A 21,770-nucleotide genomic window follows, 5' to 3' on the forward strand; every position below is an offset into this window, starting at 1 on the left:
AATAATATTTTTTTTTAAACTTACCTGGCCGAGTGGGCTGTTGTCCCGCGTTGGCGCCTTCCGCCTTCAACTTGTCTTGTGAACAATGAACAACAGCCGCGTCACCAACCCCTCTCAGCCAATACTGACGCTGGAGCTGTGCGCAGGGGGACGTCTCCTATCTTCAGGATATGCTTCATTTGGTTCAGCTGCTCCAGCAGAGCCAGTATTGGCTGCCCTGCCGCCCATTAGGAGACTGAGGGTTGGGGCGCTGAGCAACCCTCGCTCTCCTAATGCGCATCCGTCAGCCAGACTCAACACTAGTGCGCATGACTGGGCTGGTCGGAAAAATGCTCCGACCTAAACCCAGCATACGCACTTGTGCTGCTGCCTGCTATGCGCTCCGCGCCACCCCCTGGCCTGACAATGCATGTCAGTCAACATGACGCCGGACCGCCCAGCCCCTTCAGACTCTGAAGGGGGTAGGCGGTCTGGCATCATGCTGACTGACATGCATTGTCAGTTTACTTCAGTTCAGTCAGAGCCACCGAGGGAGCTGCGGGCGGCTTGTGGATCAACACCCCAGCGCCCTAATGGACGCACCGCCACTGGCGTATATATACACACACACACACATGCGTAGCTGCAACTCGAGCCACTATTGAATGGAGTCCATGATCAGAAGATGTGTGGGCATCAGTGCCGGGCAGCAACACGGGTGAGCTAACGCTTGCCCAGAAAGTGAGACAGCTTTGCAATATGTGTTTTAAGGCATGGGCCAAGTGAGCAATTGCCCCACCTTCCAAGGGGGCCCTAGAGAAAGTGAACATTCTCTCTATGTGGTCTCGGTCGATTCTATTTTCCTTTCTAAACCTCTCTGCCTTTCAGCCTATATCTACAACTACTCTATCTATGCAGTGTCATCTGAAGGATTTTTGGTGATCTGAGAAAGACATATTTCAGCTGATTTCGTATGACCCTGCTAAAGATTAACATATCATTCAGAATTGTTTGATATCATGTGGGCTTGAATTACCAAGAATTGGGTAATACAGTTCAGTTGTTCTGCACAGGAACCCCCAAAATATGTTTTGCCAATCAATTAATTAGGTGGCTTTTAGAGCACGACTACTCACCCATGAGGGTCTCAAGGCTACAGGGTCCCCAAAATCCTCAGGAAGACACTGCTTTGCATTTGTACTTCGGTGGACGCATTATCATTTAGCGTCAGTTGGACCTACCCCAGTAGAGACTGGCTGCAGAACGACTGACAGAGAATGACTCTCAAGGCATAAGAACAGTTCTATCCTTACATGAGTTAATTGTCAGTCACCAAACCCTAAAGTGTAAGCTAAAGAAGGACACCCCCATCTTTAATTGGTGAAAGAGTGGTCAGTCAGGGCCCAGGCCATGTACAATGGCTGCTGCCCCAGTTCTCGCCCCTGCTGGCCCCCAGTGCAGACCTCTGTCCATACCTTTGAAGCCCTGAAGCAGAAGGCTGACTTCTTGGTGTCCGCCTTGGTCCGGTCCTCCAGCACCAGCCCCTGGTCTTCATTGAGCACGAGATACTGGCCAGTCGTGATATGTCGCAGGCGGAAGGTCTGCCCCCAGCGCACATGGCTGCCGCTCCAGCTGCGGGCATGAAATAAACACAGCAAGATAAGGTGGTATGACATTATGTAGCGACTTGCCGAGCGGGCAATCCGCAAACAGGACAGTGCCCTCAACACAGCACAGCATAGCTCATCCCTCTGGTGCTGTCACCATGGAGATAGAAGCAATAATGCAGTCATTGTCAGTGGCTGGGCGAAAACTCTCCATCTACGCAGCCTTCCATTACACCATCCACCAACACCTGCCTCCTCTTCTTACCAATTACACACAACCATACAATCCTTACATGCCACTCCACCACACACATTACCTATTCCAGTGATTGAATCTAACACAAACATTCATAACTCTTGTACATCCCCTCTTACACACCACATACTCTTCTCCAAAACACATCACCACCCCTGTACTATCAAATTCCAATTGCCAGCAGTACTGCACATACAATTTTTACACAGAAAACCACTACATCAATATCTCCTCTCACTACTCCACAAAAACAAAACACACAAATCTCAATTTATATTCCTTACACATATATTTCCTTACTATGTAATCATGTATCTATATATTTATTATTTTAGTACTGTTGTACAAGAAACAAAATTACTCTTGAAAGATTTACTATGTCCTACCATCATCTAACACCTCTATCAATGTATCCTCTATATTCACTCATCGCAAACCTGTTCTCCAAAATAACCTTTCCTAGATGCCTTCCTCCTCTACACCTCCTGGCTCATGCCAAACATCTGTTTACTACTATGATCTCCAAAACACCCCAAGTAAATTCTCCCTCATGTTATCTCTCCTTTGACTCATCCCATGCCTCATTTTTCTACTCTGATTTTCTTTCACCCTAATCCCTTTCTACAGGCTCTTCCCACCTCCATCTCTCCTTTACTCATCCTAGACCTCAACTTATTACTATGATCTCCCAATTAACACTTCTAATTGTCTTCCCTCTTCTATCCCTCCATTCCTCTATTCAATCCAACAAAGACTTAAACAACCTCTGCTCAAATTAACTCGCACCTCCCTATACTAATACAATACTAATATTTCCCTATACTAATCCACCACTAATCTGTTCATCATCACTGGTCATGATAAACTTTATTCGGTTTGATTCAAACCATCAAAGTATACACAATCAATAAATAACAATAATTGCAAAAATAATCTTGCCCAATTTCCACATATTTAAAAAGCATAATAAAAAACGTCCATAAAACAGTTCAAAACTACAATCAAAAGCATCCTCTCATAGAATTAAAGTACTTTGTGCCAGATGTGATTGAATAATCATAATAGAATATCTCTAATGACAGCGTCCAAGCTGCCCTGGACATAATTACATCTCTAATAGTACATCTTGAACAGTCTAGGTCACAAACTCTTGCTGCCTAAACCAAACATTCAATATAAACCTGCTTAGAGCAAAAACAATAGGATTTGATGTGTCGGTCTTTAAAGTCCTCAGAGGAACCCAATAATGTCTAATTTCGAGGTTACAGCAAACAGATAGAATCCACTTTCTTCGAGGAAGGCGGTATTCAGTGCAAAAGAACAAGATATGTTCATCGGTCTCTGGGGCATGGCCGCAGGCTGGGCAAGTAATTGGGTCCGATTTGGAAGCCCAGGTGTTAAAAGACCTTGAGGGTAAACAGCCCAGGCAGAATCTCCCATAGAAGCTATTACACCAATGGTGGTGTAATCAGAGCAAGAAAAGACTCAAACTTGGGATAAGACTTAAAATGTAAGAACTCGGTGGTTAAGCACCCTGAAGTCATACGTGTAGCATACTGCTCAGCCCCATAAACTCAATACTTGGCTTTTGCAGGAGCTATGTCTTTTTTACAAATCCGCTCTGGGCAATCCCATAGCTTAATCAATCCCAAGGATCTGCACCAAGTTGCAACATGGAGTAGCCATGAAATCCGTTTGGCACCGCTTATATTTAAGACTTCTCTCAGCGATTTACAAAAATCGCTTGGCTCCGTTGTGGTCCAAAAGACACACAATTGATGGACGGAATGCAGAACAAATCAAAACATTCTCCCCCAGTCAAGAGATCTGGGTTAAATCCATCGTTCTTTTGCCCACTACACCACCCCAGTTCAGACATGGCCATATGCAAATCAGTCTTGACCCTGTGTCTCATGGGAACAGTCCAGACCGAACTGCCAAGCCAGGTCCTCCTTGGACCGGACACAAGCATCCTAGGACCGGTTTCAGGGTTTCACCATTGTGGTCCACACACGCAACCAATACATCAAAGGTTTTAATCGGGCCACATCCCCAATTCTCCTCATTCCAAGATCAAACAACTTCTTTTGGGTTCAGGAGTAGCGTGCTACTCGCCGAAAAGAGCTTTGACGCCTCATCAGGGGTAGTAAGTGATATATAAATACAATTGCAATCAGGTAACACTGCCTGGAGGAGTTGTCAGAGGAACCCCATAATGCAAGTGTAAGGGAACGCAGCTACTTTCCTAAATTAAACGTTCACCTTTTGCTGCAGCGAGCGGCGAGAGACAGATGTCTCTGGTTGAGTCTGCAAAGCTAGTGAAACTAGAGTTTGGTGCACTCAGAGCCAAGCCAACTGCCACAAGCCTCTGTGTCAAGCGTTCCACTACAGCAATTCCATGGCAGAGGAGGGTGCAGGACGCAGACCTGCAGTCATCACAAGCTACTTCTACTCAGTCGCATAAAAGACACACTGTGTGATCTCATATAAATTCTTATCACACTCTGCATTCTCATGTAAAAGGCCTTGTAGCACTGTCTTTATATATAAATACTAGTTCTAACACATTGTGCATCCTCATATACGACGTTTTGTCACACTGCACGCTCTTACATAGCCTCGCCACATTGTGCATGCTCATACCGTTTATCACAGTGCATGTTCAAATAAACAGTGGCGTCATATCGTGCACTCCCACATACCTGTTACATTATGAGTGCCAGTAAGAAAGTCATTTATTAGTTGTAAAGAATGTGGGCCCTAATCAAGTAATATCTTCCAAATACTGGGAACCTGGTACCCTGTTGTAGCACTTGACTCTGTCAGGGTAGTGAGGCAGAGTGGTTCAAGGTCTACTTGTCATGGGAAGTGGCATGAGCCACTACCCCAGTCCACAGGCACGCTACAAACAACATCTAATAAATTATTGTCCACTCAGTGATTTTACCTGTAAAAAAGAAAATGAACTTTATTACATGCACACTAACTTAATGCTATGCATGCTATTTCTGGTAGAGATTATCTAGCCACAGATTGCTCACCTTTTGAATATTCCACAGGCATCATACTAGATCCAGAACCTTTTCAGCAGTACCTATGCTTGCTGGTAAGTGGCGTTGTGCGGCTTCACGCCAATACCTTTCCGCTCTGGAAAAGACGCTCGGTACCTATATAGGCGCAGGACTGCACGCCGACATCAGCTGCTTTCAAGAATGTCTACACTATCATACGCAGAGCCCCAAAAGCAAATTGGTGTGGCGTTCAGAGAAGATGGGAGGGTTGGTGAGGAATCTGTGGCTAGATGGAGTCTTTAGCAGAAACAGCGTCAACAAAGGTAAGTAACTTGTTCTTCTGATAAAGACTTCCAGCCACAGATTCCTTGCCTTTTTAATAGATACCAAAGCAGTACTTATTTGGAAGTGGGCTGCGATTGGACTCAAAACAGAAAGTCCTGTAGAACTATGCAGGCAAATCGCCCTTCTCAGCAGACCTGACTGTCCAGACAATAGAGCTTATTATAGAAGTCCTGTGGAACTGAGCAGGCAAATTGCCATTCTCAGCAGACCTGACTGTTCAGATAATAATGACGTATGCAAGGGCACTGACTTAGCCAACTGGCATATGTTTCGGACAGGGACAACGCATGCTAATGCAGTGGTAGCAGCTTTGGGCCTGGTAGGCCTGGAGACTGCTTTTCAGCCAATGTGTAACACATTCTTAATGCAGCGCAAAATCCAGCAGGAGATGGTTCTCTTCTGCACAGCCTTGCTTTTTTCACTTCAGCGAACTCCAGAAAGAGGGGATTGTCCACCTGGTGGCCTTTGGTATGATCTATGTAGAAGGTCACTGCTTCCTTGGGGTCCAAGTATGGAGTCTCTCCTCCTCATTAGAGGGGTGAAACAGAGCAAATAACGCAGGCAGGGTGATGATCTGTCTGACATGCAACTACACCACACCTTTCGTCAGAAAGGATGCCCGAGTCTGCAGAACCAGTTTGTCTTGGGAGAAGGTGGTACATGGTGGGTTGACACAGGGAGCGAAAAGCTCACTCACAAGCTGCCCCAATTTTTTGGTGATGAGGCACACTGTCTAAAGGGCGAGGAGCTACAAGGGACAGCTGTGAGGCGTGTGGAATAGAGTGCACATCAGAAAGGTGAGGACTAAGTTATTGTCCCACGTGGCATGATGAAATACTGTAACCCTTTCAAAGTTCTCAGAACAACAGGAGATTTGAACAAACAAGGCTGATCCAGCAACCGCAAAATAGCTGAAAGAGCCAAACCTTACCCTTTAACTGTACCATGACAAAGCCTTGCCAGGATAGGGACAAAACAAACAAGAAAAGTTAAGATAACTTGGTCTGAATGGGGTCAATCTGCCAAGTACCAAACCAATGCACAAATTTGTCCCAATGAAAGTCGTGTACAGTTTTTGAAGATGGGCATATGGCTACCAGTATGCCATGAACCACCTCCAGAGGGAGGTCAAGGATGTGTGGTTGTCACTGCTGAATCTCCAGGTATGAAGGTGGAAAGTGCAAAGGACCAGGTACAGAAACCTGCCCGGCTGCGAAGGGGCAGCCTAATCAGAGGACAAATGCTCAGGCCTAACAGTGCTGGATACCATACTCTCTGTGCCCAATCTAGGGCCACTAGAATGGCTTGGCCCAGTTGGGTCCGATCTTCTTGAGAACTCAGGGCAGGAGTGGTATTGTCAGAAAGGCAAACAGGAGTCCCGAGTTCCACTGGAGGCAAAACGTATCCCCGCGCAACAGACGCCTTGGAAACTGTAATGTTCTGACATTGTGTGTTCTCCGCAGTGGTGAACAGATCGAGGCACAGCTTCCCCCATCTGCAGAAGAGACCTTGCAATACTTCTGAATGTACTGCCCATTTGTGGTCCGCTAAGTACCTATGGCAGAGCGTGTTCACTCTGGCATTTAATGATCCTGCCAGGTGGTTCACCACCAGGAAAATTCCCTGGAAGTCCAGCCAGTTCCAGAAGAACAAGGTCTCTTGGCAGAGGGTCCATGACCCCATCCCGCCCTGTCTGTTGCAGTACCACATGGCAGCAGTGTTGTCCACGATCACCTGTAACGACCTCTCTTTAATGGACGGAAGGAAGGCTTTCAACACAGGTGGATAGCCCTAAGATCCAAAAGGTTGATGTGGAGCCAGAACTCTGCCAGACACCAGAGACCTCTGATCTCCATCTCACCCAGATGGCCACCCCAACCCAAATGCAATGCAATTGTTACCACCTTCAGCTCTGGCTGGGGAAGGGTGAGGGGTCTGCTGCTGACCCAATTGAAGTCCAGTAACCACTACTGCAGATCTTTCACAGTCTTATCTGAAATCTGAACATGGTCGGAGAGGACCCCTTAATGTTGGACCCACTAAGACTTCAGACTGCAGAGCCCGCATATGCCACATGGCACGCTCGACCCACAGGATGCAAAAGGCCATCAATCCAAGCAGCCTCAGAGCCGACCTCACTGAAATTCATGACCGAGGTTGAAAGATCTGGCTCATAGCCTGAATGTCCCGAAATCTTTTGCCCGGGGGGAAAGGTATGAAATCGAACCCTGTCCAGAATGGCTGTAATGAAGGGGAGAATTTGAGACAGGGTAAGATGTGACTTTGGAACATTGACATTAAACCTCACAGATGACTGCAGATCTGTGCTAGTCTGGCAGTGGCTGGCATCTGTCTGGGGCGAAATTGCATTCAACAGCCATTCGTTAAGGTAGAGAAAGACTGGCACCTTCGACCTCTGAAGATGTGCTGCCACTACTGCCATCACTTTTGTGAACATCCCAGGGGCACTGGTGAGACCAAAAGGAAGCACAGCAAAGTATAAATGCTCCGTCCTACCTCAAACCACCGGTAACACCTATGGGCCGGTAGGTGTACTGCAGGTCGTGTGCTACCATTCAGTCTCCAGGGTCCGGGGGAGGTAAGACCTGGGGCAGTGTAAGCATTATGATTTTTTCCTTCCGGAGGAAGGTGTTGAGAGGGTGCAGGTCTAAAACAGGCTGGAGGCCTCTGTCTTTTTTTGGCAACCAGAAAGTAGTGGAAGTAACAACCACATCCTACTTCTGACACAGGCACTATCTCAATAGCCCCTTTGGCCAAAAGGGGTTGCAGTTCCTGCAGCAAAATGGAAAGACGGTCCTCCATGAGTCATTGAGGAGATGGAAGGTGCAGTGGTGCAGAAAGGAAGGGGAGGTTGCAGGCCGTCTGAACAATTTGCAAGACTCACCTGTCTAATGTTATGGCCTGCCAAGCAAGAAGAATTGTTGGATCCTATCTCCCATCGGTTGGCCGTGCTCCACTAAGGGTACACAATATACAGGTTTAGTAGGCGGGGCTGCAAGGGCGGGAAAACTGAGTGGTCCTTTGCCCTTGGCACAATGGCTGTGACTGTGATACAGGAGGGCGCTATGCTGAGGTTGGATTGACTGGTAGTATGGGGTACCTCTGCCAAAACAATAAAGGAGTGGTAGAGCTGATGCAGCTGGCGAGGTTGAGGCAGGTAAGCCCAAGGAGCATGCCATGGCTCTCCTCTCCTTGAACCGCTCCAGAGTGGAGTCTTCCTTGCCCCTAGACAGGCGGTTCCCATTGAACAGCATGTCCATGAGTGCCGAATGAACATCAGCTAAAAAACTGGTGGACTTCATCCAGGCATGGCGGCAAATGGCAACACTGGTGCTGAAAGCTCGCCTGATGGAATGAGCCTTCAGGTTCATAGACACACAGTCACTGTAGGCCTTCAAGGGGTGACTCAACTCCAAACAGCACAGGCACACCTGATGGGGATCAGTCACAGACATTTGCTTATGAAAGCCCCTACAGGGCCTAAAACCTTTCATTTTAGGAGGGAACATCCCTTGCACACTGTAGAAATTTGGAAAAATGTTTGAGGTAAAGTGTCTCTGAGAGACGATTGGAAATTATCTATGGTGATACCAAGCCAACAGCTCACACCTTTAGGGAGCCCTGAACCCTATAACCATCATCCTCCCCTACTCATGTTAGACACAATACAATGGCGTGTCATCAAAAGGCAAGCCTACTAGTTTTTCGAGGGGGTCACCACATTTTTAAAAAATGGAGAAACGTCATTACAAACAAATGTATCACCATTAAAACTGCTATGGATGGTGTCATCTTATAATGACATTCATTAGGGCATGTAATGATTCACTGTTAACTTTGTGATTGTCAATGAAGCCTTTCAGTGACCTGCTGGGCATAAAACATTTCAATGACCTTCAATAATACATGTGATGATTCCATATTATGAGAAATTTGCGAAATTTGTATGTGAAATTTGTGTAATTATACCATGACTCCTCATCACATAATTAGGCCACAGTTCATGGCAAAATCATATCACAGGAGTGCAGAACTCAAATAACCAAACACGAGCAACTGTTGCACACAGCAATTGTTTGTACTAATTGTGGAATGCATCCTTCCATCACTTGACGCACGGATGTATTTCACTGTAAAATACAGCACGAAATGGCAGGCTTGCATTTCACATACATTTTCTGAAATTTCACAAATTGTGTGAATTGTGCACGCCTAGCAAAAAACCCAAGGTCTAGGAGTGCTTGCAAACTGAACAGACCTCTCCAGGGGACTAATCCACCCCACCCCCGCCCCCAGAGACTTAGGTTCATTTTCTAAAACCTTTTGATGGGTATTCCTATAGGGGAACTATTATCAGCACCTACAACGAATTTTAATATGCTTGTGGTGCCCCTGTCCTCTCTGGGCACCACACGAGTAAATATGCAACATGTGTGCCTATGGGGTGCTCCTTTGCCATAGCTGATCTGGGATATATGGAGGCTCCCGGGGACATATGGACAGACCTGAGCACAACGACGCTCCCGGTAGCCTTATCCCTGGGAACTGAGAGGCTCGGTCGGACATGCCCCCTCCAAGTCACTCTTCTTTCCAAAGGACCATGAGTCTCTGCGAGTAGACTTCTGCGTGCTGGGAGAGGGATCTTATTTACCTCTCAGTCAAACTCGGATCCCTGGAGAGACTGTACTTCTTCTGTTGGCTCCATTGGGCCTATTTAAATGATGTTGGCTCACTTTACTACTGATGAACTTCTTCAGCTACCTGCTGGCTCCCAAAAGTGTGTTTTCTTGTATGAACTTGCTTTATCTGTGCTTTAGCTCCATACTCAGAACCTGCCTTCTGTCCAGTGGTACACTTGCTCCTCAACTTGGGTTCTCCTCAGGTGTAAACCTTCTGTCTTCAGTACATACCCTTCATCCCTTCACTCATCATGTCTTACAGCCTTTGTGGACACTTGAAGGGTCAGGGGCGGTGCTGTGATGAAGGCCCAGTCCTCAGAAGTCCCAGCGGAACCCTTCCCATCCAGGATCCCCCAGCAGATGCTTCTCTCTACTGTCCCTCAGAGGGCATAAGGGGGCCAAAGTCACTGGTCCTGGAGAGGTTAAACCATAGAATCCCATCTAGGCTGAGTCCAGGGTGCTCTAGCACCCTAGACAGGGGTTCAGTCTTCTTCAGGGTCGTGCAGGATCACTCTTCTCTCTCCTCTTCTCTCCCCTGTGCAGAAAGTCCAGAAGCTAGGTACCTCTGTCCAATCTTAGTATGCTGCATCATCACTCCATCCCTGTCCCAACTCTCCTGCACAGCATTTTGGACAGTCAAGGTGACAACTTGGAGTGGTCTGTTTAAAGTCTACTCCAAGAGCCTGAAACCATGCACGTAACTACCACAGCTGACTGATCCCTTCCCTTCAAATTCCCTCTTGTGATTGGCTTTAGAGATCTGGCCTTCTTCCCTTTGTTCTCCTTGGGATGTGCCTTCTCTGGCGTGGAGCAGAGCAAACCATAATTTGCACATGCTGATTCCATTCCATTCCTTTTCTTTCAAAGGAACAGGCCCAATCTCTGACAAATGGCCCTCTCGTGTGGGGAGGCATATAATCCTCTGGCTGGCCAGCAGAGTAATTGACTTGGCCCAGCAGGGGGAACAAAAGTCAGGAATTAACTTTGGAACCAAGCCAGGGAGATATAATAACTATCCAAGTGCCAGAATGAGTGCAGATATGAGAAAAATGACATTGAATCTACACTCAGGATCCATGTTCACCATAGGATTGGTGTATCATGCTAGTTTCTGGGGTCAACTTTAACGAAACCATGCATTGGTACAGATTTCCTAATAATGTATAATACTGTACGGCACACATTGTTTTCAATGAAGCACTACAGGCTTACCCTATGAACATCGTACACACAATATCAGGCCTACTCCAGGTCAGCACTAATCCCTGAAAGGTCCTTTCTGCAGCAGGCTACCTGATGCAGATACCCGTATGAGCTGGACGGTAGTCCCACTCGCTCAGCCCACACACCTGTACCTACATGTGTGCACAAGTATTCACGCGCAGCCAAGCCAGGGCCCCTAACCCAGATGTACGGCAGCAGAAAGTGCTTTAAAAGGTGTACACTGCCAGCTAGCACTCAATGAAGTTTACAGACTTTGCAGTGAGTGAGACTAAGTTAGTGAGACTCGCTTGCAGCAAAAGTCCAAAAACGGGGTAGTCCAAAAGCAAAATATCAGTGGGGTTAACTGGGTCATAACCCACTTTCCTATAGTGGTCCTATAGTTTAAATCATAAATAGGGTTCCTGGTTTTATGGTATTTATTTTTTCGTCATTTCCGTCTGTATTTAGCCTTATTTATTTTTTGTCAACTTTATCTGTATTTATCCATATTTATTATGGGTTTTGTAAAAGAAAAATTAAACTGAAACTAGTATATTTCCACAATTATTCAACCAATAAATATGCAGACATGCTCGAATGCCTTCCAGGTTTCAGTGATATGAACACCCGCAGAAGATAAATCAATGCACTTATATGAAAATATTCACATTTCTGTATCAGCCTTGTGTATATCTACTGCTGTTTAAGCCTCTTTACTAAACTTCAATTCTTTTTTTAATCCCCTTACCAATCAATCCACACAGTTATTGGCCTGGCAGGCATGGCAAAGTGTATTTAGAATCACTCAAAAAGAACCCAATTTCCGTTTTTATCCACATTTAAAAATAAATACAGACAAGAAAATAAATGGTTTTCGGTCTGTATTTATGTGGATAAATCAGTAAAAACGGAAAACAGGGAGCCTTAATTATAAACAGTCTTGTCACATTGTGTGCTCCTACATAGTTTGTTGCATTGTGCGTGTTCATACAGATTGTCACATTGTGAGTGTCTTACATTGTGCATGTTCACATATCTTGTCCCGTCGTGCGTTCTTGTGAAATAGATTGTCACATAAGAGTGCCTTGTCTCATAAACAGGCGTCACATTGTCCGTGCTGTTTGTCACACAGCGTCGACTCCTGGTTTTACCAGAGTCTCAGCACGAGCTGCGAATTTGCAATCATGCTTTTCAAATCATTAATCTATGCATTATGATTGAACGCATAAGTAATGAGGCTTCCGAGTGATTCATTATTTATAGCCAATTCATTATCAATGATGCTAACTTCAAAGAATTCATTAGAAGCAATGCACGAGTGATGTAAATAATGTTTTCGCTTTAGAGACAAGTGGCCCACGAGGCAAACAACGGAGATACCCCGTCCATATTGAGAGGACCGGTTTTTTCGAGAGATACAGATGCCGCCCCCCACGAGCTGCTTCAGAGAGCGCTACAGATGCGGATGGGAGACTGAGCCTAAAGCGCTCTTCTCGACACCACTCGCTGCAGACACCATTCTCTTCTCGAGCAGTGTGGCAATCACAACGGCGCCCCTACGCCTTGGGACGTCGCACTGTGTGCCCCTGGGTGTTGTGCACGTTGTTTAAGGGAGTGTCTGCTTGTTGTGGGCGTGCGCACTGCCTGAACGACTCTCTCCCGATGGATGTATGGTTAGGGTGACCAACGGGCATGGGTGCAACTTCAGGACGGTGAATGCAAAAATTCAGGACAGGAGGTCAAAATTCAGGACAAAACTTCAGGACAAAAGGTAAGTTTTACAGACACATCAGAGGAGGTCACGCAACAGTATATAAGTAAGAGCATCCATATCCAAACATATTCAACCATTTGCAAACCTTTCTATCATATATCCTTTCATCCATCATTTCACTTATCCATCCCTCCATCCAGCCTTTCACTCATCCATCCATTATCCATCCATCCACCCTTTTACCCTATCCATCCGTACACTCATTCATCCACTCTTCCACCCATCCATCAATTCATCAATCCAGCCATTTACCCTTTCACCCATCCAGCCATTCTTTCACTCACTCATCCATCCACCCAGTCACTCATCCTTCCATCCCTTCACCCTTTCATTCATCCATCCATCCTCCATTTCCCTCTCCATCGACCCTTTCACTTAGCATACCTTCCATCCATCCATCTACTCATCCACTCACTCATCCATCCTTTTTCTCATCCATTCACCCTTTCATTCCTTCACTCATCTATCCATCCTTTTGTCCATCTACTCTCCTTTCTCTCATTATCCATCCATTCACCCTTTAATTCATCCATCCACCCTTTGATTAATCCATCCAGCCATCCCTTCACTTAGTCACTCGCCTACCTTTTCATATTAATTATGACCTGAGCCTTTGTCTGCAGAGTTGCAGACAGAAGAGGCCCATCAAGGACTTCACACCTGCTGTAGTTCATAAAGCAAGGGGTGGGGTGCGGGAGTGTTCACTATGAACCTGCACATAGGCAATCTGAAAACTTGGACGTAATGAGTCATGCATGATGCACAGTGCCAGGCCATGAGGTCACTGTGACATGGTGTTGTTTCCAGGGCTTTAAGAGGGTTGAAAAAAACTGGGGCGTCTCTCCAAAGGGGGTGGTCGATGTAATTAAGGGCGTGGTTTAAACACCTAAGCTAAAAATCTGTGCTTAGTATAGTGTAGCGCCCGACTGGTATTTTGCCTCTTCTGTCATTGTATCCAGATATATAACACAACAAGTAACGTTACACCTACAACAAGCCAGAAGGATTAGTTACTTACCTGTAATCCTAGTTCTCTTCCAGGGGTATCCTCATCAAAGTCATAAACACTAGAATATTCCCGCCCATGCGCGGAACCCCAAAAAATACAATCATATATGTGACAAACATATATGTATCTGCACATATATACACATACATATATGTATATACATAATAAAAAAGTAAAAATGCAGCCTTTCATAACCAGAGCTGAATAATGCTGTAAGGACTCCCCTGTATATTATAAACAATATATTAAAAACCAGGGAAAAACAAAGCAAAGCATGTTTGAAAACTGTTTTAATGCTTAGCATTTAGCACAATCCCTCAGATAGGACTGAAAGCATTGACAGCTCACAGGCTGCATTGCAGAAAACCACAGCCCAGAAAGGCTGGAAAGCTAACTCATAGCAACATATGAATAAACTTTTATTTAAAAAAAATCAATTCTGGATGCTGTATTGTATTTATTAGAATAACAAGTAAATTCCATCTTAAAGGGATTAGCATCACGCCAAGGATCTATTAAGACATGTTCTGCTATTAAGCCTGCTAGCGCTTTCTTGGTTTGGGGTTTCATCTCTTTTTTTTCCTATTTGAGGTATCTTTTTTTAAGTTTTGGATGAAGTTGAAATCTCCACCCCAAATAATTTTTCCCGGTCTCCCCCGTAATATTTCCCCTATTTTAATTACAGCTGCGTTGTCATCCATTACAGGGGCATAATAATTCACAAAATTATATGTAGCGCCCTTTAATCTGGCCTCAACCCAGATCCATCTACCCAGAGGATCTCTTACTATGTGACCAAATTCCCAAGGAAGATTTTTACAAAAATAAATAGCAACTCCTCTGCAAGCCAGTCCGGCAGAGGCGAAAAAGACATGAGAAAACCAACGAGGAAGAAATAAATTTGGAGAATTTGATTTTAAATGTGTTTCTTGTAGAAACAGGACTTGAGGTGTCAGGGAGGTAAGCCATCTAATCAGGCCTCCGTATTTCTGCTTATTTAAGATCCCGTTAACATTTAGAGAGTAGATAGTACACGAGTTTGTCATATCCTATATAATTCCATCTTCCTTCCACTAACTACTTTCCACCTGTTGCCTGAAAAAACATAAACTACCCATCGTCTATCTATTTTAACCTTCCATTGCTTAGCTAATTTAACCTTTTCAGCTTCTGCTCGACTTCTGCTCATTTTTATTTTGCTTTTACACCCCCCCCAGCTAACCCAAGGTCCTCCCAGTCCCCACCCCCTACCACTTGCCCTCCCCTTGCATTGTGGAAAAACCCCTAGCTGCCACGCAGCCCACATTGCAACCCTCCCAAAAACCTTATGGGCGTCTTGGAGTTACGCCCAGGATGAACCCGCCCTTATCCCCAGATCCCACCCATTCTTAAAAAGTTTTTTTCCCTTTTTTTTTTTTTTTGCCGTTTATTCATTTGTATCCCCCACCCTCCTGTGCCCTATGATTATTATAGAACCCTATATGCTTAACCAATTACTTAAACCCATAATCGAATTAAGTCATATCCATAGAATCACAGGATGTAACGACAGCAAAAAAAAACACATTTTTTTTTTTAACTTCCCCCACCTCGCACCCCCTCACACCCAGAATCTCTTGCATTACATTACATCTACCAATTGCCATCATCTACTAGAACCTTCCGAAATTTCCTTCAGCAGGGCCTGAGCCTCTTCCAAATCAGAAAACAGAAAAAACTTTCCTTTCACCAGCACTTTGAGTTTTGATTGATGAGCAATAGTAGCTTGGGCGCATGCGCTTTAAATAATTGAAGAATTTTAACAAATTCTTTCCTCCGGCGAGCAGCAGCTGCTGTCATGTCTGCGAATATTCTACATTTACAGGTCTCCGTAACTGGAAACTGTCTCTGCTGGAACGCCCTCGCTAAAATTCTTTCCTTAATCCTATAGTCAGAAAAATTAAGTAGTATTGTTCTAGGATATGTAGAATTAGGAAAGGGTTGTGCAGGTACTCGATGAGCTCTTGTTATTGTGAGATCTCCATCAAGTTCTGGCAGGACTTGCTTCTTAATGAATGAGGTCGCCCACTGGATTGTTTGGGCTCCTTCTAGCCCTTCCGGAACCCCAACAATTCTGAGGTTCGATCTTCGAGAATAATTTTCAAGCTCCTCCAGCTTGGCTTCAACAGTAAGTGTCTTTTTTTAACCTCTTTGACCTCTCCCATTGCAGTAAATACTTGATCCTCTAGCGTTGAGACCCGAGACTCCACCTCCTGTAGTCTATTCGGGAGTCCAGCCATTGTCTCTTCCATCTTTCCTAATCTTGTATGGAGCGCAGCAATCTCTACTTGTTGTGAAATTTTCATGTCTCGTATTTCTTCGAGGATAAGATTTAACATATCTTTGATATCTAGTTGATGCGTTGTCTTAATTTCAGAACTTTGGCAAACGTTGGTAAGTTGATCTCTCGTACCAGCATTCACCCCGCCTGCCTTGAACACTGCTGGGCTCAGGAAAGTTGGAGAGAGAGCTACGATCTCCGCTGGGGCAGCTTTCCTACTTCCCAGTGGAGTGACAGCTGCTAGCCCTTTAAATGGGCTTGTTGGTACCTCTGTCATTGAATCGCTGTTTTCATGGAGTAGTTCCTGGAGCGGGTGATCGGTGTTCTCTATTTCCTTATTCATTATATTCAAAGAATTCATGGAATTATATGTCAAGCGATTTTGCTCAGTTTGCTCTGCTCGTACTTGAGACTGCGGTTGTGGTTGCTTCATCTGGAATTTCAGTTGTTTATGCGGAAGAGCCACCGAACCAGATATTTCGGTAATCTGTTGCATCGTCCCAGGGTGGCTATCAACACCTCCCGTACCATTTTCTGTAGTTAATATATCAGTCGGCCCTTGAATAGAGACACCTGAGGAGGAGGAGCAGGGCGAAGAGCCCTTGGGGTGGATTTGCTAGTGAATAGAGGAAACTCCTTGATCTCTTTAAATTCTTTTCTATCACTTCTTTGATTTGGTATAGAGGCTGGTATAGTTTCTTTGGACAGGCCTGGCTCGGTGTCCACAGGGGGGGGGGCTTGATCAAGAAATCCATCATCCTGTAGAGGTGCAGGATACCTTGCCGGAGATCCCTCCTCAGAACTTTCTGAGGTAGTTTCAGCGCCCGGTGAAGTGGGGTTAGCCTTAGCACCACGCAATATCGCTTTTTTAGCCAAGGTCTGGCGAGATTTTTTAAGACGGGCCATGTTTTCCTTATTAGCCTTATTCGAGATGTTGCAGTCCTTTAATTGTTTCCCCATTTTCCTTTTTTTTTTTTCCTCCTCTCCCCCCTTTTTTTTTTGTTGCTATGGGCCGGTTGCGATTTTTTTACCACTATCGCCGCTATTGTCCATACGTTTTCCTAGCCCCTTGCCTTATCAGCCTCAGCCTTATTACCACCACTCCTCACCTCTCTCTCTCCTGTCGATACCGTTTATTCAGTATTTAAAAAATGCAGCCGCAGATCGTCTACTGAGCATCCGTAGAGAAGCAGGCAGATTACCTCAATACCTCCACAACCTCCGTGTCTTCAGTGCATCAGCTGTTACAATGGAGCCGCAGAGCAACATAACGGGCACCATTAACGCCAAGTTTTTTTTTTTTTTACCGTCTGGTAAGCTCTTGTTGCCCCTCAGCGCTGCTCCCGGCATTCACGCTTTTCCTCCTTTTCAGGGTCGCTGCAGCGCTGCATCTTGAGGGGGGGGGGATCGCATCTACTTTCTCAGCGCGTCCTCCGCGTTGTCGTCGCCATTGCCGGTTCGAGTCTGGGGGCGGGACCTAGGACTCAGGTCACGGGTCTCCTGCCGCTACGTGGAGGCGTGGTGCTCCGTAGCGGTCATCCTCGGTTTGCATGAGCTCGGTTTGCTTGATTTTTTTTTAATAAATAAATCTTTGGGGTATAAGAGTACACAAATTTTGACAAACCCGTTTTCGGATCATTCCCTAATAAAAGTGGAGATTAAAATTAATGAAAAGGTGAGATCAAGATCCAAGTGGCAGATGGATCGACTCCTCTTACAGGATAGCCAGTGGGTAAATAACACGGAGGAATGGATAAAATAATTTTTTAGTAGAAACGAGAACACGGCAGACATATTCTCTGTATGGGGGGGTTCAAGGCTGCTCTAAGGGGCCAAATAATAGCCTACTCGGCTGCAACGAAACAGAGGAGAGAAAAAATTAATAATCACCAACAGAATGTCGAAAAGGCAACAAAGGCAGTAAATAATCGGACTGCAACATTAGAGGAGGATAAAAGACATCTGATCAAAGCTAAATATGAATTGAAAGAATTTTTTATTTTAGAAGAGATAGCGAGCTCCAGAGCGTACCAGCAACGGGTCTATGAAGAAAACCAGCTGATTGGTAAAATGCTTGCTGGCGCTACTAAAACTAAGCAAGAGTCAGCGAAATCATGGACCCCAGAAATAATGGCCTTTTAACTGAAAAAGGAGAGATTGCGCAAATATTCTTGGAACACTACACTAAATTATACGCAACTGAATATCAGGTTGGAGTAGACCAGATTGAGACACCCAGTCTTACAAGAGAAATGGTAAAACAGCTTCAGATAGATATATCCAAAGACGAAATAGAAAAGGCCATAGGACTAATTCCAGGGGCAAAAGCCTGTGGAGCGGACGGGCTCCCGATTGAGCTATATAAAACTTTTAAGAAGATACTAACTCCCTTTCTTAAAAAAATATTTACTTATATCAAACACGGCGGTAAGGTTCCCAGAACTTTCACGGAGTCTATTTTGATTAGTTTTGTTAAAAAGGGGAAGAATGAAAAAGATGTGAATTCGTATAGACCAATCAGCCTTTTGAACGCAGATTTTAAAATATTAATGAAAATCTGGGCCCAGCGCTTTACACCCATAGCCCAAGTCTTAATTCATCCAGATCAGACTGGGTTTATCTTAGGTAGATATATGTCAACAAATACCCGATTTTTAATTCAGACTTTAGACTTTGCCACTGTAAATAAACTACCCATTTTTATCACAATGGTCGATGCCGAAAAAGCGTTCGATCTAGTGAATTGGGAAGCTCTTTTTATCGGTTTATCTAAGTTTGGGTTTCCTAGCCAAACTATTAAAATGTTAAAGAATATATATCAAGGAGCTCATGCCAAACTAATTATAAATGGTGAATCAATTGGGGAAATAGAAATAAAACGAGGGACTAGGCAGGGCTGCCCCCTTTCGCCCATCTTGTTTACATTTTTTATAGAGCCATTGGCTTGTAGAATAAGGGATAATCTCTTAATTAGAGCTCCCATTGACGGGATGCCAAAAATGAAATTATTTGCAGACGATATAATCTTGTACCTATATCCGGATGAAATGAACTGGAGCGAGGTATTAACGGAGTTTAGAAGATTTGAACAAATTGGGGGATATAAAATAAATGAAAATAAAACAGAAATGTTAATATTAAATAATGACTATAATTTCTTACCCCAGAATTTAAAACCCCAGGCGACGAAAACAGACCCAATAAGGTATCTGGGTATTTACGTCTCTGGCCAAGCTGATCTACTTTTTAGCTTGAATTACTTGACAATGAAATGTAAGATCAAAAGTTTATTGGACAAGTGGTCTATACTACCATTGACTTTGATAGGCCGGGTCGGGCTTTTAAAGATGTCTATTCTACCCTTATTGAATTTTTTATTTATTAATATTCCTCTTAAGATAAATGTAAAATTTTTTAAAGAAATTGATTCAATGTTTAGAGAATTTATTTGGAATAACAAGACCTCCAGAGTTAAACTTTCCACACTACAATTAGAAATAGACCAGGGGGGATTGGCTCTACCTAATATCCAAATCTATTATGAGGCTGCCCTTCTGGATATAACTGCCCGTCTACTTGATTGTAAAGATTCAACAGAAATTTTTTACTATGAAAAAATGCTTAGTGAATCTGGAACATAATTATCTGCCTTTCTTAAAATAACCAAATTACCTAAGAAATCCCGCTATAAGACAATACGAGACTTTTCCAAGCGCCTTCTATGCTTTTTTAAACAAACTAACTCTTCTGGCTACATTTTTTTAAATCTCGAAGAAATTAGAACTCTGGGGCTGCAGATGCATTCTCGCCTGTTAACAAAATGGAAGGACAATGGTTTTTTTGAGTTAGGTAGCTTTTTTATAGTTCAAACCTTTATGTCCTGGGAACAGGTTATAGCCAGATGTGGGAATATGGCGAAACCTGGATTTTTGGAATATTTGCAGATCTCGCATCTGATCAAAAAATATGATATCGGCCCAGACCAGGTAGTAGGGGGACTTGTGAACGCACTTTATAAGATGAGAATTCAAGGCGTAGGTAATTGGTACTCTCTACTTTTAAAACAGAGGTCAGCTCCCTTAGTTGAAACTTTCTTGGAAAAAACCATTCAAGAAACGAACTGCAAATTTTCCCAGCAAGAGTGGCAACAGATTGCATTAATGGGTAATAAGGGATTGAGAGCGGCCAATTTCAAAAGGATGGCCTTCCTTTCAAGGTGGATGGCATACTATACTCCGGCAGTATTAAATAAACGCTATGCCGGGGTTGTTAACAATTGCTTCCGGTGCCAGGCCTTGGGAGAGGGAGACTGGCTACATATCTGTTTTACATGCCCAAAACTTCAGATTTTTTGGAAGATTTTTTTTTCGGCTATAAGCAATGCAATGGGTAAAGATATCGATCCTGAAACAGAGGTAGCACTGTTTGGGATCTCTAGAGTAAGAACTGACCTAAATAAAGCAGAAGCAACGTTCGTGGCTATTGGCGCGGCAATAGCATGGTCATTGATTTTGCAAAAGTGGCATACAGAACAGATTTCTACTTACTCGGAATGGTTAATTAAAATGTGGAGGACCAGGAGATATGAAGAAGCAAATGCCAAGCGGATTGGGGCAGTAAAAAAATGTACTTTGGTTTGGAAATTTTTAGATAAGTATCAAGCTATATAAAAAACATTTTTAGTATGGTAGTGGCACAGCACTTTAGCTCTAAATACCTTAGCATGTTGCACTTTAGGACAATTTGCATTTTTGCACAATTTATTGTAGATTTGATGAAACAGATTAAAACATGCCGGGAAAAATGAAGGGGATAAAGCAAATGTTTCTCTTACTGTGGAGCAGAGGTCATCAGATAAAGTAATGCACTTTAGCACATGTCACTTACGCATATTGCACTTTAAGAAAATTTGTATCTTTGCACAATTTATCTCTGAGTTGATGAAAAGATTAAATACGATGATAATGAGGGGTGTAGTCATATTATTGACTGCAGGCTAGTAGATAAACTGTTATCAAGATAAAATTGAAGTTTAGAAGTAAGTCTTACAGTCCTGTACATTGCACTTTAGGAGTTCTATACTTTTTTAGATTATTTATATGGTATTCATTATAAGTATTTTGACACATCCATTGTTGAACTGTCGAGGGCCCAATTGCACTGCACATTGCACTTTAGCAGGTCTACACTTTTTGTATCCTTGATAGATTGGTATGCCAGGATGTGTTGTTCCAGATGTATACATGTAATAGAAAGAGACTGTAAAATTGCTTTAAAAACTGTCTTTTTTTTTTCTTCCCCTGCTCTATTCTGCTCAATAAAAACATTAAAAAAAAAAAATATATGAATAAACTGGCACCGTGCCTTTAAGGCAGCCATGACCCCTGGCTTCCCATCATGCCTCAGGGGTGACAGTTTGGTCAGTTGTTCTTTGCGGTGACACCAAAACATGACACAAAGAGTTGACAATTCCTTAAAAATAAGGTTCCTTTGCCCGGGGAGGTGGGAGGGTTGCTTATGACTTTGATGAGGATACCCCTGGAAGAGAACTAGGATTACAGGTAAG

General features: G+C 44.0%; 1 protein-coding gene across 4 annotated transcripts in view; it reads right to left on the reverse strand.

Annotated features, from left to right (window-relative positions):
• Positions 1-21,770, reverse strand: part of RYR3 (ryanodine receptor 3) — a 2,047,168-nt gene that overhangs the window by 1,431,113 nt on the left and 594,285 nt on the right. For all 4 annotated transcript variants that reach the window (XM_085627314.1, XM_085627313.1, XM_085627312.1 and 1 more), the window contains one exon: positions 1,455-1,611. In XM_085627314.1, the coding sequence (XP_085483440.1) occupies positions 1,455-1,611 (157 nt within the window). The remainder of the gene's footprint in view (positions 1-1,454; positions 1,612-21,770) is intronic.

Source organism: Triturus cristatus, chromosome 9 (genome assembly GCF_964204655.1).
Source record: "Triturus cristatus chromosome 9, aTriCri1.1, whole genome shotgun sequence".
In the NCBI taxonomy this organism is placed as follows: domain Eukaryota; kingdom Metazoa; phylum Chordata; class Amphibia; order Caudata; family Salamandridae; genus Triturus; species Triturus cristatus.